This window comes from Anas platyrhynchos, chromosome 2, assembly GCF_047663525.1.
Source record: "Anas platyrhynchos isolate ZD024472 breed Pekin duck chromosome 2, IASCAAS_PekinDuck_T2T, whole genome shotgun sequence".
Taxonomy (NCBI): domain Eukaryota; kingdom Metazoa; phylum Chordata; class Aves; order Anseriformes; family Anatidae; genus Anas; species Anas platyrhynchos.
Window position 1 is genome coordinate 112,963,418 of NC_092588.1, and position 25,363 is coordinate 112,988,780.

General features: G+C 38.2%; 1 protein-coding gene across 17 annotated transcripts in view; it reads right to left on the reverse strand.

Moving 5' to 3' along the window:
- Nucleotides 1-262: 262 nt before the first annotated feature.
- Nucleotides 263-25,363, reverse strand: part of TRAK1 (trafficking kinesin protein 1) — a 130,501-nt gene continuing 105,400 nt past the window's right edge. For 10 of the 17 annotated variants that reach the window (XM_072033370.1, XM_072033364.1, XM_072033369.1 and 7 more), the window contains 8 exons: nucleotides 25,276-25,350; nucleotides 24,200-24,337; nucleotides 22,817-22,893; nucleotides 20,570-20,806; nucleotides 19,250-19,566; nucleotides 14,982-15,311; nucleotides 7,793-7,895; nucleotides 263-3,253 (listed from right to left, as the gene is read on the reverse strand). In XM_072033370.1, coding sequence (XP_071889471.1) covers nucleotides 2,455-3,253; nucleotides 7,793-7,895; nucleotides 14,982-15,311; nucleotides 19,250-19,566; nucleotides 20,570-20,806; nucleotides 22,817-22,893; nucleotides 24,200-24,337; nucleotides 25,276-25,350 — 2,076 coding nt within the window. In that variant the 3' untranslated portion in view covers nucleotides 263-2,454. Of the gene's footprint in view, nucleotides 3,254-6,383; nucleotides 6,473-7,792; nucleotides 7,896-12,832; nucleotides 15,312-19,249; nucleotides 19,567-20,569; nucleotides 20,807-22,816; nucleotides 22,894-24,199; nucleotides 24,338-25,275; nucleotides 25,351-25,363 lie in introns of those variants that run through there. The other 7 variants (XM_072033374.1, XM_072033376.1, XM_072033365.1 and 4 more) reach the window with 3 other exon arrangements.

The window sequence follows — 25,363 nt, forward strand, 5'->3', positions numbered from 1 at the left end:
TTCAATTAGAAGCAAAATTGTGTTCACTTCATTGTTTGTCTGTTTGTTTTGTTTTGACCTGATCTGAGTAAGAGTGACCAACCAGTTCTGGCAATTTTTAAGTCTCAGAACTTTTCATCCACTTCTATAACTAAGAATTTTAAAGAGCAAACACCGCAATGGCCTCTTCATTTGCTTTGACTAAGAGATGAAAGCAAGAGATCGAGGAGAAAGATTTATCACCTTAAAAGATCTGGAAAAAATGCTAAATAATACACAACAATGCAACTTTTCTGTTATTTTATTGATATTAGTGAAGAAAATTTAAATTTCATCTTTCTGATGTGTTACAATTGCTTTCTCTGGTGGGTGGACAGATCTTACTGCTTATTGAAAGGCTAAATAATGCTTTCCAATTGCATGATTAGCTTCTACACTTTAAATTCTCATATGGTATTGCTTTCTTCCTCTGGGTATATAAAATGGTCCATTAAGTCCATGATTTTTCTGAATTAACTGTTATTCTATCTACTGTTTTAGAATACATTCAAATTAAAAGGTACTTAAATTACTTGCAATAAGTGCACACACACAACGGCAAAGAGAGCTGATGACATTTTACTAAAACATTTTAAGTTCATAGAATAAATATAAGTCTTCAAACACATGCAGTAACTGACCGATGTGTTTTTTTTCTTTCTCAAAAAATATCCTTAGTGTCCATAGCACTACCGCGATAACTACTTCATTCAAAAAAAAAGAAAAAAGGCAAAAAAAAGAAAACACCTATCTCTTGTCACAAAGACTAAAAGACAGTTTCATTTATACAAGAAATTATCAGTGCTAATGATTTAGTAACAGTCTGGTACAAATGGCAATTCACGGCAATTACTTGTAGTGTGATTATGGTAATGACAAACAGGGAGCTTGATTTAGATGTCACAAGAACTGGAAGGAAAAGAAAGCAGATGTTGACACTCCCACCCCACCCCATTTTCTCCTCTCCCTCCCTGCTTCAGAAACAATTTAGGGCTCAGCTCAGCTCTAGGAACAAGCTCCCTCCAGACCATTCCAGTTCCAGGAGATTTCAATTCTCTCTACAAGCACCCAGCAGAAATTTGGGAGAAACAGGTAAGAAAATCATAAGAGCAATAAGGATCACCTGGCCACAACTCAATGGCGTGACATCTTGTTTCTTTTCTAAAGAAGTGGAGTATTATAGGTTTGGCATTGGGAGGTGGCTTTTTCAATTTATACCACCACGGAACATAGTGTTTTACATACTTTTACCTCTGCAAAGGTCAAACTTTGAACAAAAAAGATTTCTTCCAAAAAAAAAAAAGAAAACAGAAAATAGGCAAGGAATATTCTCACCCTGTCTACAACACCATGGTCCTCTACATGCATGAAAGCTGAACAATAACATGTTGATTGCAAGTTGCTTTTTCCAGCTTGTACCATTCCATTACTAAATTTTTGTGGTTCTCTGCTGAGGTTTCAAGGACGCGCCTTTTCCTAACACTGATTTTGCTACATGTTCTTTTATAACATTCTTATCTGTCAAATCTGTTCCGCAACTCTGGCTTCTAGGAAGTCAGCACCAATGTTTACCTCATGAGTTGTGAAAATTGTTCTTTGGGCACACTGACAAAGGATGTTTCAGTGGCAGCAACACATAGTAAAGCATTTTCCCTTCCACGATCCAGTGCAGCATTGAAAAACAAAACAAAACAAAAATAATATAAAGAAGTCACACAGAACATAAGCATGCCAAAATGAAACAGCAGTGGTAGAAATATGTCAATATTCCAGGTACCCAGTAGGCCTGCTGACCTCAACACAGTATTAGTTCAAGTTTGTCGTATCAGGGAGGAGGAGAATACAGAACAGAAATAAAGTTTCATCCATTCAGGCATAATAGCCAGGCACTCCAATAATTCAGCTCTACTCATCTACAAAAGCAAAAATAAAACTATCAAGTGTTAAACTGAGTGCTTCTTTCAGCATTTAATGAAGCACAAATACTCCCATGCTTCAAGTGATGTCTCACATAACATATTCAATAGCTTCCCATGCACCTTCAACTCAAGTTAGGCTAGCTACAGAATTCACGTTTTTCCTAGTCAAGCTATTTCTTGTTGTTTATGTTCTTTTGATTTATTTCAGTGCATATTAAAAAACGAAAACAAACAAAAAAACAAACTCTTCAAAAGGTTAGCAAGTTAACCCTAATACAGCAATCATAATGTAGAGCCTTTCGCACTCAGTCAAACAGTAAAAGAATCCAATTAGTTACAATAGATCTGGTACATATTTACACATTTTTTACAAAGTTTACACATTTCTCCCATTAGGCACAAAGTTGATTTGTCAAACTCAAGAGGCAATGAAGGGGTGGTGGGGAGAGGAAAAGAGGATTGGAGAAAGAATCTGAGTATTTTCATTTAAAAAGACTAGCTGTAAAAATAAAGTCCTTCATCGTAAGCTAGTTTGCTTCGGGAGCTTGGTTCCCATGAGGATCCCCGAAGTGAGCGTTGTCGGGCCTTTCATCTGCATGCTGGAACCCACCATGGTGGGGAAGCTCCGGTTTCTTCGGATGCCAGTGTTTAGCTGGATGCCCCCGATGGCACTGGTCACAGCAGGGCAGCCCAGTGGGAGACTGTCTGGTGCCAGGCCTCCAGGAACAAGGCCCCTCACCGGTCCTTGTGCCCCACAAAGAAGAGGTCCCTGGTCATCAGTTAAAGGAGGAGCTGGAGCCTGCCCTGAACTCACAACTTTGGCAATACCAAACCTCTTGACTTTGTCCACGAGATTAAGGTTGGAAACAGACACGTCAGTCTGACTCTCACTGTTCCTGATGTTCTTTTTATTTCTCACCTCCTTCAGGATCGAACTGGCGGGCTTCGAAGCCAGGAAGTTGTCGTAAGGTGGGCTGGTACACTTGAACTCAAAGGATGGAGGGGAAGAAGAAGGTGTCTGCATAGGTGAGTTTGGTGGAGTGGAAGGAATGATCGCCATTTTAGGTGAGTATGTGTTCAGGAGAGTGCCTCTGCTGGCTCTGTCCCAGCTCTGTGGATTGTACACTGCTGCCGAGATGCCCCTTTCCTTCAGCAGCCACACCAGCCCCAGAGACGTGCTCATTGTCGTCGTGGATTCCCGGAGGTTAGTGAAGGATTCGGCCAAACTCAGACGCCGAGGAGTACAGGGAGTAGCCACCGGGGTGCCTTTCAAGTTGCTAATGCTGCCACAAGCTGGAGTAGGTGCTGCGTTAAGGCTGAAAGCAAAGAAGCAGTCAAATTATTCTTTGCACTTACACACAATAAATTCAAACTTATTGCAAGCCAGATTTTTAACCCAAATTAGGGACTTTTACCCATGTAGAGAGTGCATGGGAAGCTGTAATTTCCCAGGTCTTAACAAATGTGACAAGTACTGAAAAAACATCTTTTACAAAATGCATCTCTCCACTTTGGATACCTCAGCAGACAGTTTCATGGGATTAATGCATTCCCCAACAACCCACCCCCTCATTTCTTCTGATGAACTATTATATTGACAGGTTTGTGATCAGCACCTTCAGTTTTCCCTCCTGATCAACTGGAAGTCACAATTCCCAGTTGCTTCCATGAGACAAGGAAAGAGGGGGACTCGACCGATGGTATAAGCAAGACAGATTTGGTTTTTAGTGTTGCTTCTGAGCACGCAGAACTGCTAGTTATTCTAGTACTGCTGGGTCATAGCGGAGCCAATGGCAAGGGAGGAGGGGAACATACTTGCTACAGAAGCATTTGTAGCAAAGCTGCTGGAATTTAGTATTGTCACCAACATGCACCCCTGTAAGGTCCAACCTTTCTTATGTTGAATTTGTTCGCATTTAAGGGGAAGGAGATGTGGGATCTGACTTCTAATGGTGGTGGACAGTGGTGGTAGACAGTCATCAAAAGAAATGAGAAAAAGGAGCAGTAAAAGTTCTTGGTTGTCAATTGACCAAAGTAGCTGATCACTCAGTAGCAAACTATACCTGACAAAGAGCCATTCTACTGTTAGTTCAGTACAGCATTAATTCCTATAGTTTGAAACATGGCTAACTTTCCTCCCAAATCTAGTTCTTTCTTTTCAAAATAATTTATGTTTGCAGCAGTGGGCAAGAAAATGTTACATTGGCAATGACCTGAACAAGTGGCAAGCATTATAAACTTATGCTTATTGATATATTACTGCATTTTTTCTTAAGCATACTACTGTTGGTTATTAGGTTTTGAGGCATATCAAATAGCACCCATTTTGGTAGATCATACTGAATGAACACAGACTCAATCCTTAAAAAAAACCAACAAACTATTAGTTACAGATCTGGTCAGCCACAGCATATTTACCTAGGCATAATCCCTACTTAAAATTTGTGTCAGACCAAGGTACACCATTCATTGAATACGTCATTGTGTACTCAGTTATTGCTGAAACAAGGCATGGAGGACACCCGTAACACTCCAGGTTCATGTCTATTTGGGAGAATCCCAAGGGTTAGGTTACATGCAGCTTTAAAAAAAAAAAAAAAAAAAAGGCAAAAAAAAAAAAAAGCTTTCTGACTACTTCTGACTATGCTGAGATGCTGCATTTTTTGCCAGATATACATACACAAAAAAGAGAATTCCACCTACTAGGCATGGATTCATTCTTCTAGTGGCAGCTGAGGGGTCTTGCCCACTGCAACACAATGCTAAACAAAATTTACTGACCTGAGAGCCCACCACTGCTCAAAGATGGAAACCTTTCCCTTTGTCTTGCCAGGTTTGGAAGTAGAAGACACCCAGCAAAGAGTCATACAAGCACCAAAGCCAATGCAAGAGAGGGTAAAACTAAGTAGGTGGGAGGTAGGGAACAAGGCAAAGAGTGGGACTTCCCTATTAAGTTACAGCTCCATTTCACCTAAGTCAACACTGCCGTGACTGAAACTGAACATCCTGGGTGGCTTTGTTCTGAGCTTGTTTTTGATGAGCTTAGAACTTCATTTAATGGTATACAGCAATCGGCTAACATAAGTCAATGTAATACTAAAAACTTTAGTCCAGTGATCTCTGAAAAAACAGCAGAACTTTGACATCTTTAATGAGCCAATGTTGGCCTGGCATTACCAAGTTTCAAGCTAAGTCTTCCCTCCATGGGTAAATAGGATCTAACTAAATGACCTCTACCATTATTTGGAACTGTAACAACTCCTATTGAAAACAGTAAAACTGCCAAAGAATGTTTACCCTGCAGATACGATTCAGCAAGATGAATCCCATATATTCCTATCTGCAAACTGCACTGACACACTTTTGAGAGAACTAATATTTAGAATGGCGCAATTTCAAGAGCAGCCTTACTAAACTGCCTCAAAATTTGTCGTCTTGCACCACCATGTGGGTTGTGGCCGTCAGTGCAGCCAGCGGATGTGCTAAGGTAAAGTCTTCTGTGGTCCCTTCATTTTGCCTCGGTGGAGTCAGTGGCAGGGAAGAACGCAGAGCAGAACTAAAACCACCACACATGCCCACTGCAGCAGCACACACACACAGTCTGAGCAGAAAGGAAGCATTAGTTCTCAGCTTTTCTCTTAAGAATCGATCAGTACTGCATCTTCAGAGCTGCAAATGCAGTTTATGGTGGTGGCACTGAAGAGCAGTGACAGCCACTGTGATGCATCTCCCATACTGGCTAGACACAGAAGTACAGAAGAACTTTTGAAAAACATTAGGGAGGGAAAAGAAAGAGGAAGAGAATTTACTCCGTGAACAGACTTTCTACAGGATAGGATGAAGTACATTTTGGAAACTCAGACATGAGTGTTAATTATCGGGCTTTAAGGTGCCCAAGTCATGAGCACTACAGCACTTAAGTGGAGCCCTAGATTTCAGTTGCAGAAAGTTAGAGCAGTTTTTTTTATTATTATTATTATTTTTATTATTATTATTATTATTTGTTTTACTAATTTGTAAGCACTGGTATGTGTTATAGTGCAATTAAAAAATAAGTCCTGCAAAAAACTGGTTATTATGTAGGTGTTACTTTTTTGCTTGGTAGATCATTTGGGTATTGCTTTAAACAGGAAATATTTCTCTCTCCAAGCTGAGCAAACACTGCAGAGCAGCCCAGACACAGCCATAGAAACAGACCCAAACTGGCCTCAGCAACCCAGCCCAGTGGCAGTTCCAGAGTTAGACTGGGAAAAGAAACAAACAAATGAGCACCTCCTTGGGCTAGATGAAATTTAGTCAGGTTAGAGCACAACCTGGGTTAGAGGCTAGGTTCAAACGCAACCAGGTAGGCAAGTATCTAAACTCTTTGGGTTAGCTGGTGCCACACACTCTAGCATTCCTTCCACATGGCCCTGCCAACAGAGAGCTGCTGGCAGCATTGCTCACCCCCTGCCACGCTGGGTCATAGTGTCTGCCCTACATCTCCTCTCAGCAAAACGTGACATAATGCAGTTTCCTCGTCCTTCTCACATGACCTGTGAAGAATCGTTTATAGTTGGTAAGGAGTTGCTCCTTAAACATGCCTGCTGAAAACATCATGTTGTTTGTTTTGGTCTTTTTCCTCCTGAATCAATCGTGAACTTTGGGGTAACCAAAGCACCTGAAAATGTATGGAATTTAGCTGTCAGCTACGGCTGATTTGTTAGATTTAGTAACCAGCACAATCAGGGAGCTTTTTATGACCACAGTTAACACCAATTCAAGGATAAGAAGAACAAAATAGAATTGCAGCCAAATAAAAGGATCTCTTCAGTAGTATTGTTGAGGGGAGAGGAAGACAAAAGACAATAAAGAAAAATGAGCCAGACCAAGATCAACTCACTACATTCAGAAAGGGAAGCAGGAAAGTTACATTTATTCATAATCTATTTCCTTTACACGCATTTATCACCTGACAGGTGTTCATATTTAATACCCTTACTTCTCATGCGTTCCTTAGGTAGTCAGTGCCCATCTGGTGTCTAAACAAGTCTAGACACATCATCTCTGAATGGGTACCTACACAAGGGTACACTCCCCCATAGGAGCTGAAAGGGACAGAGAAAGCAATGAGGCATTGTCCTTCTGCACAGCAAAACACACTTTAACTTCTGATTTCCTAAGGAAGCAAAGAGCCCTCTATGTATGAAATTCACTCACCCTCTCCAATTCTCATCTCTTCACATTCTACAAGGATGTGCCTGCACTCGTCAATTGCTATTATTAAGCCAGTTCATTAGTTTCAATCTGGCTAATAAGAACTCATTTCCAACAGTTACACCTAGGAACAGAGTAGGCAGCTCCCTGTTTTTAATTAAGTCATTTTTTCTCCTCCCTTCCTCATGCATTTCCTGGGTACTGCTGAAATATCTATTTCTATGTTTCCTTACCAGCATATCCCTTTTCAACCTGCACCAAAGATTTCATTTTGTCCTCCCCAGAAAAATCTAATACGTTTCTTTGGACAACACAGGAAATGCACAATGGGATGAGCACCACAGTCTGAGCATTCACCCATAGCGTCTGTACCTAGTTTGGGATATCCAGCTTTGGATACCAGGAAGAAACTTTTTCTGATCTGGCAGTATTTTAACTAGAGACAACAAAGTATAAGATATTTTGATTTGCTGTCTAAAACATTATACTTGCCTCTCAAATAAAATCATTTTGAGGTAACTGAAAACGGGAGGAGTAATTCTGAGGGTGTGTTGTAAAATTCATCAGTGCAGCTAATGCTTTTGCTTATGCCACTAATTTGTGTCTCCTCATGTGGAAGCTCTGACATAGCTGAAGGCTTTGCCAAGGGAAACCCTTACCTTGGTGTGACTCGTGTGAGCTCATCAGAAGGGTGCAGAATGCGGCAGGTGGTGAAGGTGAAGGTGGAGTTGGTTTGTGACATGCACTTCCCAGGATGAGGTACTAAATTTAAAAAAAAAAAAAAGCAAATTCTTTGCATTTTACACAGGAAAAAAAAAGAAACAAAACACAAACTTCTGTGTGCTGATAGGACAGATGCAAAAAGTGATGAGGTACCTCAGGCAGGATCAATGCAAGAAAAGTGAAATACACAAGTGCTACAGTGCTCTATCAGACACTTGTTCTCCAATCAAATCTAGGACTCCAAGGCCAGTGCTGAAATGTCCTGCTGAAACTTCCCTGTGATCACTAACACTGCAGAAAAGTCTTGCTCAAAACAGATCTAGACAAGGCAGCGTTTGAAATGCTAGTGCTTATCTAAGCTAGCAATTTTAATCAATGGGAAATTGCAACAAACATTTTCTAGTACCAGCAAAGGAGCACTAGGATTTACTGAATGCTTGTGCATTTCAGCATTTAGATTGATCCACAAAAAGGTATCCCCATTACTTTTCAGTAATGGATCCGGCTTACTAGTGCTACAAGTACACACTAAAATGTTAGGGAGGAGAAGGGAGGGAATGGACACACAGCACTATTTCTCTATTTCATTTCTTTTTATATTCATAGTAAGGAAAGTGGTAGGTATTTTTGGATCCACTACTGTACATCTGTGACACTTCCCCTGTGCATGTGTTTAGGTTCTTTAAGACTGTATGTACTCAGCTGCACAATATAGCAATTTTTGAGTTTTTGTAAACAGTGTTGTAAAGCATTTTCCCTACAAATGTGGCTGCAAAGATGCCCATTTGCAAGTTTATCATTAATTTGGGAAAGAAGCAATACAGCTCATAATTTATAAAATGAAGAACCTAGGCCAACTGCTTTTTTCTTAGTATAAACACTTCTGTAGATACACTAATTTGCTGTATAATGCAGCTGGGGCCATTGCAAAATAGAAAATTTAAGAGCCATGCATCTGAAAAGCTGATTGAAAAACACCCAAAGTATCATACCAAAGATATCATGATTGCATAGGTTCTCTTACTTAACAACCCAACTTCACAGTGGTTAAAAGACATGCATGATAAAAACTGTGCGCAGCTCCCTCCCTCGTTTCTACCCAGCCCTCTTGAGCCATTCCCCAGATAAGCCACATTTGAATACCACAGTATACAACTATTCAACACATTGCAGAGGACAGACAGACAGACCAACTAGACCAGATGCCATTCTGAACTTCCAGATATGATTAGCAGAAGCAAGGCAAGTCTTAAATTGTGGCTGTGTTCCCTTTTCCACATCTACAGTATCACAGCTCAAAAAAAGTGTGTGCAGTTAGGTAGTCCTTTAGAAGCACATATAAGCGGTGTGTGAAGGATAGAGCACAGGGAGTGTGAATGGTGGAAGCAGAAGTGTCTAAGCATACAATCAACAGTGACTCAAGCCTAGTAAATATTAAAATGTACTGCTGTACATTAAAGAAGGATATTTCAAAAAATAAAATAAAATACTGGAGTGTCATGTTAACACACTCAAAAGTTAGCACAGCATAACGTAACAACAAGCTCTACTTCACCTCCAGAGATGGGAATTATGATGCTTCAGGATTCCAGTTGCTTTAGAGATTAGTGTGAGCACTATAAAAGTTATTACAAGGGAGCACAGCCTAGCAATCATGATTCTCTCCATATTGTAGAGAGGAAAAAGAAAATCTGGAGAAAGAGCTCAAATAACCGGACATGAAAAAAATTGGTTACTTAGAGAAAACAAAGGACTTGACACAAATCAAGTAGAAACAAAGCAATTATCCCTGGATGATGAATAGAGAACAGATTAAAGCAACGCTGGTTTAGGATTGCAAGCTCAACCCAAAGAAGCACACAGCTGTAACACAGTAAGTGAACTGTCCCCATTTGTAATATCCATTGAGCATCCCCTCAGATTGGAAACAGGCACATCGAAGATATATAGCTGCATTAGCAAAAGCAAGACTCATTGTTATTAATGAGTCAGAGATAGGAGAAGGCTGCTAAAAGTAGAGAAGTCACTTGGCCCTAGTAAGAGGAAACAAATCGAAATTATCAATAAAAAGCAATTTCCAGGATGTTTTCCACCTTCAAATACCACTAAAAAGTTCTGTACCAGCTTCATCCTCCATCAGTCAACAATGGGGTGCACATTGCTGTTGCATTTTCCATCCTTTGGACACAATACAAAGAGAGGGAGAGAACCTGTTGCTGTAAATGAACAAAGTTTGTAAAATAGAAACAAAATGATTTATTCCTAACCCAGTAATTTTTCGTAAGAATAGCCATAACCTAATTAGTATAATCTTGTGAATAAGTAGTATGTAACTTTATGAGAGACTATTTTCATATACACAGCAAAATACTATTTTTAATATAACATTGAGTTGTGAAGTAATCAATTGTGGGGGTTTAAGAGCAAATTATTTTTTCCATATGCAAAGCTCGTATTCCCAGTAAACATCTTCAATACCAATGGCTAAAAGAAACTGTGTCTGAATAACCCTTCCTCCATCTGTTGTACATAGGTTTGCCTCTAGGAATATCTGTTCCATATGACTATGGCTAAAAATAAATGTTTTATTTATACCCTGTTTTTCAAACAAGTAGATGATTAACAAATTTCATATCTGTATATAAAGAAATCTACATATAATTCTATACATATCTATAATAATTATCTATAATAGTCTATAATAATCTATACATAATATCTATACAGAAATATAATGCAATTTTTATCCATCAGGACTAACACAAACTAAACAGTATGTGTATGTTTTTCCCTAAATTAAAAATCTAACTAAACCCTAGATTGCTGCAGTATTGTGTTCTGGCTCTCAGTAATTAATGATTCTTTACCTTATTAAGCTTTTTTTTTTTTTTTAATTGATTCTTAGGCATTTTGGAAATAACGCAAAATACTACAGCTGAAAGAGACTCTCCTGTAAGCAAAACTCTATTGTAAAAACATCTTTTAAAACACAGAAAAAAAAATACTGATCAAGAACCTGACTGCGGAGAGCTCCATCTTCTGGAAAAGCAGAGCTTTCCCTACTTAACACAACAAACACAAAGCTGATTTTCTATAACTCAGACCTGTTTCAGATCCACCTTGAGTACTCAGGGCTTCTGGGCCATTCTGCTAGATGCAAACAGCAAAACAGATACATTCAGGACATAATATTCTGCTCAGGGAACCCTCCAAAGGCCGTATCATCTGGGTTTTCAACCAGCTCATTCAAAGAAAGGTACAAAGTTAGAGTGGGCAAACTAGTGGCCTGCCCCATCCGCAGAAAGATATCAGATATATTGTGCTTGAGGAAGATCCATAATAAGCAGCTATTCTAAAATGACTGAACTTTTTTTAACAATGGTTCCAACTTCAAGTTCACCATTGTGTTAGATGAATAGAGAGGAGGCAAAGAGCTCACAGTGCATTACGCAAGAATGAACTTTAAAAAAAAATCAGTAATCTTCAGAGTATGATTTGATCCGTCCTGACACAAAGGCAAAGTTTTAGTCCAACACTGAAGCAAGCCACTGTACTAGGTTAAAGGTTGGACAACATGACGTTAGAAATCTTTTCCAACTGAATTATTCTATTCTTTTTTTTTTTCTTTTCTTTTTTCCCTTCTTCATGTTTTAACAAAAGGAGGAAGCAGAGTTCTCTGGCCTTTTAGTAGAGCGAGATGGGGAATTTGTACATCTCTTTTGTGCAGGCTGGTTAGACAGGGATTTGGAAGAGAATAACAGCAAAGGACTGTGGGCAGATTCTTCCTCCAAGTGTTATAATTTGGGATTAAATGTATGGACTTTACTTTTGTGAGTGTATGCCCACAACTCCATTCCCAAGTAGACTGTATTTTCTGAAAATTAGATCACACATCACAGAATGGTTTGAATTGAAAGAGACCTTAAAGATTACCTAGTTCCTGACCTGGGCAGGGATACCTCCCACCAGAACAGGTTGTCCAAAGCCCCATCCAGCCTGGCCTTGAATACTCCCAGGGATGGGGCACCCACAGCTTCTCTGGGCAACCTGTTCCAGTATCTAACAGGATCCACAGAACAAGATAGCTACTCCATGTACTCTCTAAATTCAGTCAAGTTCATCCTTTCCAGGTGACTTAAGGTGAAAGCTTTGACCACCAGTGCCACTGGCACTGAAAACTCTTGGCTGACAGAGCAGGGAGCATTTAGGGTGTGCTAAATGTGACACGTGGGCTAACTACTGAAACAAAACAGAGCTGGGTGGTAAACACAGTAGCTGTAAAACATGAGCATGGTGCTGTCCTAAAGTGGTTAGGCGCCTCCTGAGAAGAATGTCCTTCGGTAAATACTGGTGTCAGGGAGTGACTGTGACTAGTCAAAACCACTAAGAGCCCGTATCCCTATGCCAGGAGCACTACTCCTGTTTCTTAAACAATTTACATTTTGTTTTTCCAAATGTCTGCCTTTCTAAGCTTTCCATTTATTTTTCCTTTGGAAACAGTGAGAGATGAAAACCTGAGGTAAGGCAGGTATCCCTTGGGCAGTATTTTCTTAACTTTCTTTTGGCTGAGGTCTTCTCATATAAATAGAACCATGAAGTACAGATGTAAAGTCTTTGAAGTGTTTAATATGGCTTCAACATGATTTTATCCCCAAACTGAAATTCTAACATTTTAACAACACAGATAGCAAATGCTGACAGATTTTTCTTAAATAAATAATTACTGTGAAATATTCATGCTATTTGAAAATAAAACATTTAAGTACGACTGTGGATTCAGAGAAGTGCTACCACATCAAAATATCCACAGTATCTTGTATACCACCTAACAAACTGCTTCAATAATAAGCAGATACAGCAATATCTTCACTTCATTAGAGCAGAGCAATTTGGTGTGCCACACAGTGTGGTGGCTCGTGGACACTCCTAAATCCTAAGCCACTGGGAAATTTGGAGGAAGGATAAAGAATGGGAAATAAGTTTCCAGTTTATTTCTTTATTCTAGACATAAAAGTTATTCATTTTGACAAACTTCTGTATTTCTGTAATGTATCAAAAATTATTCAGCAAACGATCCAAGATTACTAGAGCAGTTTCAAAGATTTTATTGACTTGCTAATTAATAAGGTAGGGAATATGCTTAAAAACCTTGCCTGAGATAGAGTTTTCCAGGGAAAAAATAGCTGTCACCAGGGGATAACTTGTTCTAAGTGACCTGTGTTGAAATTGTAATGGAGAAAGGAAACAAAGGTATGTCTTTTTTGCCAATTTATAATCATAACACAGGCCTAAATTTGTACTTCTACTCTAAATAAAGAACTCTTCCAAATTATTGCTCACAGATGTTTTTCTAATCTTTTCTAAAAACAAAACACACTGTATCTATATCATCCCTCTGTACATATAGTCCAAGGCAGTAAGGTTTCACAACTTAGGGCAAGTTCCTGTATTGACTACTCTTACAATTGGAAAACTCTTTGCCAAAGAGTAACCCAAGGGGGATCTTTTGCACCATTATTTTATCCTGAGTATATGAAGAACTGCTTGTTCCCTTCCTTTCTGCAGCAACATGTTTTAAAATTAATCATATTTTCTCTTGAATATTTTATTCTATAGAACAACAAAAAAAAGCCAGTCATTTCAGTCTTTGATTTTTTCAGTCCATGTTTCCTAGATCTGCTTTCCTTGATGGTACTTAGACTATTTAAACAGTAAACATACAAATCTGTATATATCTCCTGTGGACATACTATTTACTTCCATATGAATATAAAAAAATTACATCATTTTTATTCCTGAACAATATATTTTATATATTTTATTTTTATTTTATTTTATTTTAGCAAAAGGAAAGGGAAGTCAAACAGTTTGGATGAAATATTACAACCAACTGCAAGAAGTAGCTTATGTTTAATGGCTGATAGCACTGAACTGCCACAGTGAAAACAAAGGGTACTCTGCACTTCACGAAAAGAACAGCGCAGTATTACTGTCTAACCCTGAGAAATCATTTGATCTTCCAAAGATCAGTCAAATAAAAAGTTATGATTTATTCCAGAAAAAGGAGTGTGAAAGAAGTGTCCTTGTTTTCACATGTCTACTTTAAATAAGTCTGAAGAAAAGGGAGTTCTGCAGTTTTCTAATCCTGGACTGAATACGATTCTTTACCAGTGGTAAAGATTTTTTTACCATCTTAACAGAGACTAACAAACTTATCAAGCTTATTAAAACAAAACAAACAAAATCAACAACAACAACAAAGAAATAATGTGAACTCAAAACACATCTATGTGTGTTTTCTCTGTACTGAGAGTCAGTAGCCCTGCGTAATAATGGGCTGCAAATGTCAGTTCAGAGTATCCAATAATCCATGAAAACCTGAGTCATTTATACATGCTTACATCTTTACATGGTATAAATATGAAGGAAAGAATTTAAGAATAGTGTGGTGGACAGGGAATGAGGAAAATATTCTTGGCACAAAAACATCCTCTTAGTTCTTTATCTCAATTGAGTTTTATCTCAAAGAGAATCTAAAACCACGTAACTATCTGAGGTAACTGAATTTTTTGCTTGATTTTCAAGGCACTTCTGTTTGTTCCAGCAATAGGTAATTTAGAGGGATCTTTTGTCATCATTACCTCTTTGTGTTGTGGTTTTTGTTTTTTTTTTTTTTTTCCCTAAAGCACAAAATCTGTAGTATGGCATCACCCCCTTATGAACAGTCAGAAAAATATCTACACTGTAAGCATACAAAATACATACGGTCTATACATTATATACAGTGAACAGCGTGCACTCAATACACCCACAAGTCCCACATGTGCCACACACAGGTTTGTGAACAAACCGTTTCCTTTTAGCAGCCTTCTCTTATCAAAATAGAGCAAAATATTGACCACAGATGCTGTTACTAAAGAAAAAAAGTCAAATTAAAAGATTATTAAAGAAAGGATTTTTGAGCCAATGTTAGATGGTTATGTTCTAACTACCGCACACGTTAACGTGCCGATGCTACACACAAAGCAATATTATGGATGCTGTTCTGGAGAGATGTGAGAATGGCCCAGTAATCAAAATCCTGTAAAGATGTCAGTTTTACTGGACTTAATGAGTTTCCCTCACCAGACCCCTCATCATCGTCAGTCGCGGACTCCTGCATCTCCTCTGTGAAAGCCTGAGATTGGCGGGGGTTATTCTTGTTGTCTGAAACAGTCACTTGTGCTTGTGACCTCTCACCTGAGGTCTCTGTGTGCTGAACTGGCGTCGAGGTAGTTAGGCCCTTGTAAGAAATGTCACCTGTCTCATCTTCCTCAAAGTCATTAAGGCAGTACACTTCATCCAGGTCAAGGTCCAGGGTCCTGAAGCCCTTGGTGACAACCCCGGGCCTCGGGTCCAGGATCCCGCCCAAGTGAGGCTGAGCCAGCTGCTGCCAGTGGTGCAAAGTGGCAGAACCTTGAAAAGGAACAGAAAGACAACCAAAATAAATCAGTAACCAACCCAGAATCCAAAAGGCCGAAAAACCTCACTTTGTTTATCCAGAAGTCCAAACCTCGGTCCCACTAAAGGTTTGGAGCTTCCATGAACTGGCTTTAATATTTCTAGGAAGACACGCTACAAGGCAAAGCTGCTTCAGCTACTATTCAGCATTTCTAGGTTGATATGAAAGAAACTGGTCACATCAGCACTTACACAAAATCTGGTGGTAAGATGTGGCATACTTGTGCACGTGCACATCCCCTCCCCATCAATATTCTCATCCCCCTCAATTCACAGGATTAAGCAGAAATAGAAATAATTTAAGAGTTGAACTGAACACCATCACAGAAAGCTCTAAGAAGAACACAAACATACTCCCGCATTAAGCTCACGCTAAGAAAGGTGCTAGAAACATGCTAGTATTTTTACTACGGGTAGCTCACGGGATACGGCAAGGTCAGCATTACAGCATGTGTTAGAAAGCCACATCAACTCCAAGAACATATAAGTCGACAACACCTCTGAGCTATACATCCAGTCCAAATACTAGTATGGCCCCTATCAGGGCCCATATGCTACAAGAAGTCAACTACTACAGAACTAAATACTACCGTACCTGTAGCTTCATCCTTGGGAGAAAAATGTTTTGAGTGAGGAAAGAGGTGCATTTTACAGAGAAAAGCATTCAACATACTGTGTTTGGTATGAGACAATAAGCCCCAAACAGTAATGTATCAGAGTAAACTGATATATACACCAAGATGGGCCCACCGAAATCAGGGGAGGAATTAGCCAATTCCTCAAACAGAGACTAAGTACTGCTTGCAAGATCCAGTGTTTTCCCATGTGTGCCCACCAGTCACTACTGTGCAATGTGTGACTTAAAACTATTCTCTACAGGTCCTACGACACTAATAAAGCATATTTGTTTCCGTCTCTGCTGGCTAAAATCAGAGCAGTTTTTGCTTTATTGTTCCTGTTCCTTCTCCACAAACCAGAACATGGACTCATGCAACAAGCTGCCATACAAATGTCTCACCACTATTAAAAAACTAAGAATGTTGCATTTGTTGCATAGTCTATGTAAAAATCTAAAACACGGTAATAACTAGGGCAGAAATAGCTCTTACACACATTATTTTGCATCTGAAAACAAAACAAAACGCAACACCGTGGAATGAGACCAATCAGCATTTCATAATAAGGATATTGCGTTGCAGGAGGCTTACTGTAAATAGAAGTGAAATGAGAAAACTTTTCTTTACATTAACTGAGGTCAGTGAGTATGAATAGATAGACATAGTGAATATGAATAGATAGACATAGCGAAGTCTATCTAAAAAAAATGCAATTTTTAGCTCAATAAGAAAAGATTATGCAAGACAGTACAACTGGATCGGATGGGTTAATTTAGACAATGGACCTATTTTTATTTTTTTAATAAGTTTTGAGAGACTAACGGGGATTTAGACTGACTGATACACACGAAGTTCAAAAAATGGAAGCCATTACACTGCCAAAATAAATAAGCGTAACAAAGAGAACATCCCTATATCTCCCTATATCTTGTATTTTTTTTCTGAATTGTCAAAAGGTCTATTTTTTTGCTTCTGTATAGAAGAAATATTCCTGAATGTGGATAAATACCATATATTCCCAAGTCTTAAGCAAAGAGCAGAGCTTTGCTTTATGACAATACTCTCAGAAGTTCCAGAAAGAAAAATGACAGAAATCAAGATTTCTTTCTGCAGTGCAGGCAAGTATAAAATCCTGTTGCTAATTAACTTCTATGTACAAGCGTCCAAAGAAGTAATCTTTTGCACTTCACATATCAGCAAAACCTATACTCAGAGAAACTCTGCAGAATAAACACACTCTCCTAAGGAAATACATTCACTAGAATATCTGTATTTTGAAATTTAACATTTCCATTGATGCTACATGTCTTCCACTTCTTTTCGAAAGGAGGATATCCAAGTTCCTTTGCACTTCTACTACTTTAATCTTGATCTCACAAAATGTGGCTAAGTGAGCTTATCTCTTCTATAGAGAAAATTAACACAAATGCAGAAAGCAATGTAATACTTGTGAACTCTCAGTTGTGAGCTGATTTAGAAGCCAAATGAAGGGAGGAATATGATACCTTGTCCTATATTTAATCTCAGGCTCTTACTAGATAGTTTAGTAAATTATGTTAGTTTTCTTACAGAACACAGGGAGTGCTATTTTGTGTGTAAGTACGAGAAGCATAATAACAGAGATGATTTTAGGGCATGAGTACCCTTAGAAAAATAATAATTAAAAAATTCTGATCACAACTTCTGATAACAGTTTGCTGTTATAGCAGCAGACTATTTTACCACAGTAGCATGGAAGTATCCAGGAAGTTTTTTCATTAAAAAAAATAAAAATAAAATAAAAAGAATTAAACCCCATGAAAAAATACTCAGGAAAGAAACTAAGCTAAATAGAGGAACATAATCATAAACGTGTATTTAACAAAAGACAACAAACATTAAATTTATGAAACAGGCAGACAAAAACATACTATAAATGAGATGTAAAACCAAACACTGGAAGTACTTTAAAAGGTGAGATAATTTTAAGGAAAAATTGACCCAGTGAAAATGAACAAAACTAGTAAAAAAAAAAACATACAAACAAAATCACACAGATAGAAAGATGATAAAGAATTTAAAGAGTTTATTGGAAGAAAAAAGCAGATATAATGGGGTGGTGACAGAAATCTATTACAGTGGTAGCAAACAGTAACTTAAATGATGTTGGATCATCCCTTTTCTCATGATGTACCAAGCTTTTTATGACCACTTAAAAGCAATCATGAAAACAAACTACTAAAAACTGCTAAACAGCATTGACTTGTGTGCTATGGCTATAGTTTCATTTGAATAGGTAGATACAGCACATCACTTTTTTCAGGACACAAAAAGGGTTGGTTTTACTTCCAAATACGTGTCATGCTAAATTGCTCCTTATCAACAAAACAAGTATGTTCTAAAAAGACAAAAAATGAACTTATGCAAATAAAAGACAATATAATGTAACACAACAGTTCTGCCTGAGAAAGAGAGAGACCAAAACAGAAAGAAATCAAAGCTACATTACATAAGTAGTGCATCTCTGCAGTACTATAGTAAAAAAAAAAAAAATATCTTTTTTTTTTGTTTAAAACCCGAGAGAATTTACTCAGTTTTCACTGCCAGCAATAACCTGAAAGATCTGAAGAAATCCAGGGAGACTATACTACTCTTATGTACTGTCAACTTAGGTAGACCACAGAAATGCACTTAGCTCTGAAATAAAGCTCTAGTCCTGACTACCAGTAACCTACACCTTGTGTTTTTCTGAGACAACAGGGAGGAAATTTGGCTAAAATAACCTATTTCATGCATGAAACCAAAGCCATAGAAACTCAAGCGTGACCTCTCAAACAGCCAATTAAAGTCCAGAGGTCATCTTTAATCACACAGGTAGTCCTATTAGACCAAATGAACTAATAAAGTAATAAACTAAGTAAAAGTCTTTGCAGACTTTTGCAGAACAGAGATTTGATGAACTCATACTCTGTTACTTGATTTTCGATAATCAACTACCTTTCTTTTCTAAGTATGAAACAGTAGCATTGAGATTTAGCTCACATATAAGGGAGTACTGCTTATGCACGTATGGCCTGTAACACTTACTTCATTCCCTCAGCTGGATTTGTTTTCTAACACTTTTAAGGCTTGTGGAAAAACGTAGTAGCTAGAAGATTTCAAACCAACAGCGTGGATTACTGTCTCTAAAGTAAAAAGAGTATGTATTGCAAAGATTTCCTGCTTTCTGATGATGGATAAGAGACCACAAAGAGTCACTAAGAAGAACAGATAAAGGCCGAGGCCCTTTGTTATCACCTTCTAGTGGTTTCACAATCTGAAGCTTTTCTGGCAGGTAGGAGCGACTGCTGATAGACATTCCCGAATATCCAGTGAATTCTGAAAATCTGGAGTGAGTTCCCAGGGACATGATGCTCTCTGTGGGAGTAACGGAACCACTACGGAGTTCACCCTTTTCTGCCAGTTCCCGCAACTTCCTCTCCTGCTCTTCTTCAAAGAACTTCCGCTCCGAGAGGTAATTCTCCCGCCTAAGGGACAGCCTGCGAAGGGCAGTCTCTAGGTCACTAGAGCCTGGTGTCCCTGGAGTGCCAGGCTTCTTCATTCTGTCTTCATTTCTAAAACATAACAGGAAAAAAAAAAAAAAAGTAGAGGTGGGAAAAAAAATCTTTGAGAAGCATAAAACTTTCACATAACAGTTTTGAGACATCTTGAACAGTTTTTTTTTTTTTTTTTTTAACACCTTGAACTTACTCTAACTGGGAACAACTCACTACTCTTTGAGAGAGCTCAAAGTCAAAACACCAATACTTTCTCTTTCATATTAAAACCATTTTGAATCTTAGTTCCTGGTTGGAAAAGCTGTGCTTTTAAGAGCTTCCTCCTGCAAAGAGTTGAGAGATGTCTACTTGTTCTCTCTCTCTCTCTCTCTCTCATGGTTAGACAAACTCAAGTGAGTAGGCCAAGTCTTACAGGTCCAACACTGCAAAAATAAATCAGTAAGTCACACAAGTATGTTATGCTGATAAATATTCCTTGTTTGTTTTGAGACATTAATTAATTTTTGCTATAAAGTATGTGAAGCTATACTGGGGGAAGAGACAAATAGCTGGAGGAGTTAACTTCTAACTGGTTTCCTCCACAAGTTTTTACATCAGGTTGTCTACATCCAGCCATCCACTACGTTATTTATTTATTTTCAGGATCAAGAGTTAGCTGTAGCTGCAACTTAGGTTGGAACTCCATGGCATTAATGTAAAATTCTGAAAATAAATGTATTTAAGTATTGAACCACATTTGTACAAAGTGTGGTTTTACATTATCTGGTGATGATGCATCCCCAAACAGGTGTGAGTTGCAGAAATTGATACACAGTACTTTCAAAAAGCCTTTTTAAAAAAATAAAAAATGCATTTTTAAATAAATAAATAATAAAAGCCTTTTTAAAAACATAAATAAAAACTTCAGAGCTCAGGAACTAAAAGCACAAAATAAAGTAACTTTTGAAGATACAGGTCACCATGTTAACTGCACGATGTGAGACAAAAAGGGGAAAACAGAAACTCTTTGCCTCAATGTTAGAAACAAACCAAAAACAAAGCCCAGTGTTACAGTACTGACCCATTCTCAGAGGATTCTGTCTCTAGGATGATGCTATTAGTCTTGTTGTCTATCATAATGTTAGAGATGTCTCCCCCATAGAAACTGGATCGTGGAGTGCTGACACAACTAGACATGAGTGAGTTCATAGCAGAGGACTGGTTAGAGCCTGGGATATTCATTGGTGATGGAGTCATGGATCTTTGCTTGACAACTTGGTTAACATTTCTCACAGTTTCGAAGACCCGCTTCTGATGACTGGTAAGAGATACACATAGTTAGTAATCACACAGTGCCTTTTTACTTTAAGAACAACCAGAGAAACAGATAACCCTATCACAGGTCCACCAAACACCTTTAGAGTATTTGTAAAGAAGTATATGTAGGGTCCCATATTCACTACAGTCTGGCCACTACATTCAACCTATCAATATAACACATTTATCATCCTAGAATATTTTAGACAGAATGTTTGGGTGCATGGACCCCCTCAAATCTTCATACAAATTAAGTGAAAGGGCATTTCAGTACATTACCAAAAAAAAAAAACGGTTAAAGACATTGTGTGAAAATTAGATTTTAAAAAAAGAAAAATCATTTCCATTCGTTCAATTCTTAACTATGAGCTAGCTAATTCATTTCAAAAGAGAATTTGGATTTTCTCTACTGCAAGCAAATCTTGCACTTCTTTTTGCAATCAATTTCCCACCCCCTTAAGTAGCATTTTTTTTAAAGGAAAATAAATCAGAAAAACAATGGAGCAAGAGTCTCTAGGGAGAGACTGTCAGGACTGGAAACCTAACTTTTGACTTAGTTATACAGTTTGTTTTTCATCACCATTGTTCTGGCATCATAACAAACTCTGTTCATCTGTTTCAAAATTAAGATCAGATGACACTTCAGCAGAAGGTTTGTGATAAAGTAAACTTGCCCTACATCATGGTAAAAAAGCACTATTACTGATTTATTTTACAGCACAACAGTGGCTGAACACAAGAAGAGCACAACCCTCCAACTGCAGCAAGGTAATGCTGCAGTTACACCACTGCAGCAAGGTAATGCAGCAGTGGTATAACAATGACAGCATGCCTTATGCCTTATTCAATGTCATTCAAATTTTTGCCATTCTGTCCAAGCATGCTCAACAATTACATCCTTCATACGTAGGCTCCAAGTCTATGGCTGTTTTTCTTTAAGAGACTGAATCTAAGAGTATCTATCAATAAACAGTCCCATGGAGGTTACAGTTACCACTGTTCATCAGATAAATTAAACCCAGAAGAGCTATGAAATCTAAAAAAAAAAAAAAAGGTGTCCTTCTTTGGTATAGGCATAAAAAGAAATCCTATAGAAGTTATATAGAAGTTTTGATCTTACATTTTTCTAATTGACATCTCACTTTGTCAAAAGCTCATTTACATTTATTGACTTCTGCTCTGAGAAGGTTAAAGTATGTGTCAAATGGTTCATAAATATACTTGGAAGACTTCTTGGAAGTGGTTCCCATACAGTCCCTGACTGTCCTTTCTTTCTAAGGGTCTGGTCAAAACAGGTACAACGCTCTTAAAGACCCCCTTAATTAGGATTAAATTGTTTCAAATTAACCTAATTTGTGCAATTAGGTGAGATAAACCTGTTGAGGTACACATGCAACTTACGTCAATAAAGCTAGTTCTGCCAAGCTGCATCTATCTTTAGCTTTTGGACCTTCACAACTACTTATTTCAAACTATTCCTGTATAATTGAAGAGAGCTTTAGCAGAATGCATGCCAACTAATCTACACAGGTGTAACTGGCAGCAGAGCAAGTATACAACCACACTGAATCCCTGCCTTCATCAATGCTCTTCCTGTAAAAACTGGATTAGTTCAATAATTACCTGGTTAATTCTGCTCTAACGTCTGAAGAAAACCCAAGGGACTGAATCCCCATATAATTTACTGAAGAAACACAGTGTGGTAAAACACAAGAAAAACAATCTTTGTTTCATTCTCAGAACCACATTTTCAGCACTCAAGGATAAAAAGTTTGTAAGGTAAGGCAAAAACTATATGTGGGAGTTCTCCTTTGGTAACTTAAATAGAAAAATGTAAATTATCACATTATAGGGTTGCTTATTTTCCCTTCCCTCTGTCATTCACACTTTTCCAGAAATTTTTCCTTATAAATCCCTAGCTCAAATATTTCCCATCTCTTCCTTTCTTATCACTTAATAATTAACTTCAGATAGAATCAATCAATTAGAAAGCAATTCTTTTCAGTCATACGCCAAGTCAGGAGAGTCAGGTTCATCTAAATGTAGTTCTTTCCTCATTGACCCTTCTATTTCTGCTGCCAAAGAATCCTGTTAAAAACAAGCACAAAAGAAAAAAAAAAAAACAAAAACAAAAAACAGAGTATAGGTTAATAGGTTGTTGCTGCAGAAAGTAATTAATTAGTTCAAAAAAAAAAATTGCCTAATGACCAATAAATTGCCATTCCAGAAAAAATATACATTTACAAACGAAAATTGACTGGAAAGTTGGAAGACTAATAAATGTACTAAATGACTGACAAGTTATGGCTTAGCTTCACAGGGCTACGTATACCACAGGAGACATAACATAGATAACTATGACAAAGATCCTGAAATAAAACACCATTAGAGACAACAACAGAACCCAAGTCCCCAATCTTTTTGTAGTAAATTCCCTACTCAATAACACCCTCCCCTCACATCAAAAGTTTTGCTCAATTTGTTTTTATTTAAAACAACCTGAAAGCATTCTTTCCATTCACAACATTACCCACCAACCCACAAGAAAAGGCACAGTTCTTGGCATAAAATATTACATACTTCTGCCATGGGGTTAAAGGTGACGGACTACCAGTTTTCCAGTGCTGGTCGGTAAGCATTACTGCCTAAATGTAGTTAAATACACAATCTAAATGCTTGGTTCCCTGAATCAGCATTTTAAAACCATTTTATATAAAACATACAAACCTATCTGAGAACGAGCATACTTTTATCAGCTTTCAGCTGAGCTTTTCAATTGCATTTGTGCAAATACAACTTACATTATTAAATGTCTGTACTTTAAGTTGGCCTATATTCCACCTCAGAAGGGACCATGAAATTATTTTAACAAACCACTGAATTTTCAGCATTACTAAAACAAGAATGTATGCGTAATATTCAAGTACTGAAGAACTAGAATGTATATGAGTGACTAGAAGACCCCCAGAAGAGTCCTGAAAGCACATCTGGAAGCAATCAGTTATGTTATCAGGAAGTTACATCTCCAAGGATATTGATGAAAATCAGGAAGATCCTATCAAAAACCAGACACCACTATCCAGGAGATGCATAACAAAGTTGTACAGAACTGTGTAACAATCTATTAATGCTACCTGTGATTTAGAGTATAAGAAGCACAGGCAGCTTCAGATTGTAGATAATACTGCAGTGAGAACAACTAACTACACAGCACCACTGTTTGAGAACCAGGCATGCAGAGTCAATCACTCAGGTATCCTGTAAAACCGTGCATACATATTTCATCCATGCTCCTGTCTGGCCTAGCATATCCCATCCCTGAGGCTGTAATTCAGATGCAAACACTCATGTTTTCTTCCTTTGGCTGTTTTCTGGTGTGTTCTTATCTTCTTACCATAGGGAAGAGACCAAGAGAGTGGTACCGACGTGAGATGGCATTTGGCATAGTCTTGTTCCTAAGGTTTTTCAGCTCTTCTTGAGCCTCATGTAGCATTTCCATGCATTCTGCATACTTGTCTTCCAGCTCACGCAACTGTAATATACAGAAAACAATCAAAGACATTATGGACTGCACTAGCCATTTCAACAAAGCTTGGCAAAGGGGCAGAAGTCTGAAATACTGCATGCTGAAACATGAGTTTCATAAAAATAAGCTCCTCAGCTTAGAAACAGAGAACCCAATGGAGATGCATGAGCTCAATCTTTGTGGAGCACCACAGATAGAAAAGGACCACCAGTAGGAAAGGCTTTGATGGGCATTCCCACTTCTGACACCAAATAGTCCAAGTACAAGACACATCCTAAGGGGATCAGGCTTTTTTCATTTTGTTTTGTACATTTTATACACGTGAATATAGCACCCAGAAGAAAGCCAGCAACAGTTGACTGTCTTTGGTTTACTTACTGAATACAGTATGAGTGAGTTTTTCCATGTTACCTCACTATTCAGAATAGGCCTAAAATACCAGCCCATATAAATCATCCTTGAAAACGTTTCCTATACAGCCCATAAGTCTCAGTTTTTGAAAATGTGTGCCAGTTGAAGCAGGACAGAACAAGAAGGAAATGGTTTTGCACTCTAATGGGGAAAAAAATGTGTGTGTGTGTGTGTGTGTGTGTGCGCCCAGCGACAGGACGAGAGGCAACAGGTACAAACTGAAACACAGGAAGTTCCAGCTGAATATGAGGAAACACTTCTTTACAGTGAGGGTGGCAGAGCACTGGTACAGGTTGCCCAAGGAGGCTGTAGAGTCTCCTTCTCTGGAGATATTCAAAACCCGCCTAGATGCAATCCTGTGCAACACGCGCAGGGTGACCCTGCTTGGCATGGGGTCACAGTTCTGTGATTCTGTGAAACACATACACAAAATTACATATACTCTTGATCCAGATTAGATGAAAACTGCCATGGTAGAGCAAATAGTCATTGCCCTACTTCTAAGTTATTCTAATATTAAGTAGAGTACTCACCTCTGCTGTGAGCTGTCTCTGGGCATCTTTAGCTGCTCCTAAATGCTGAACGAGTTCTTCATTTTCAACCGCACACTAAAATGTGACA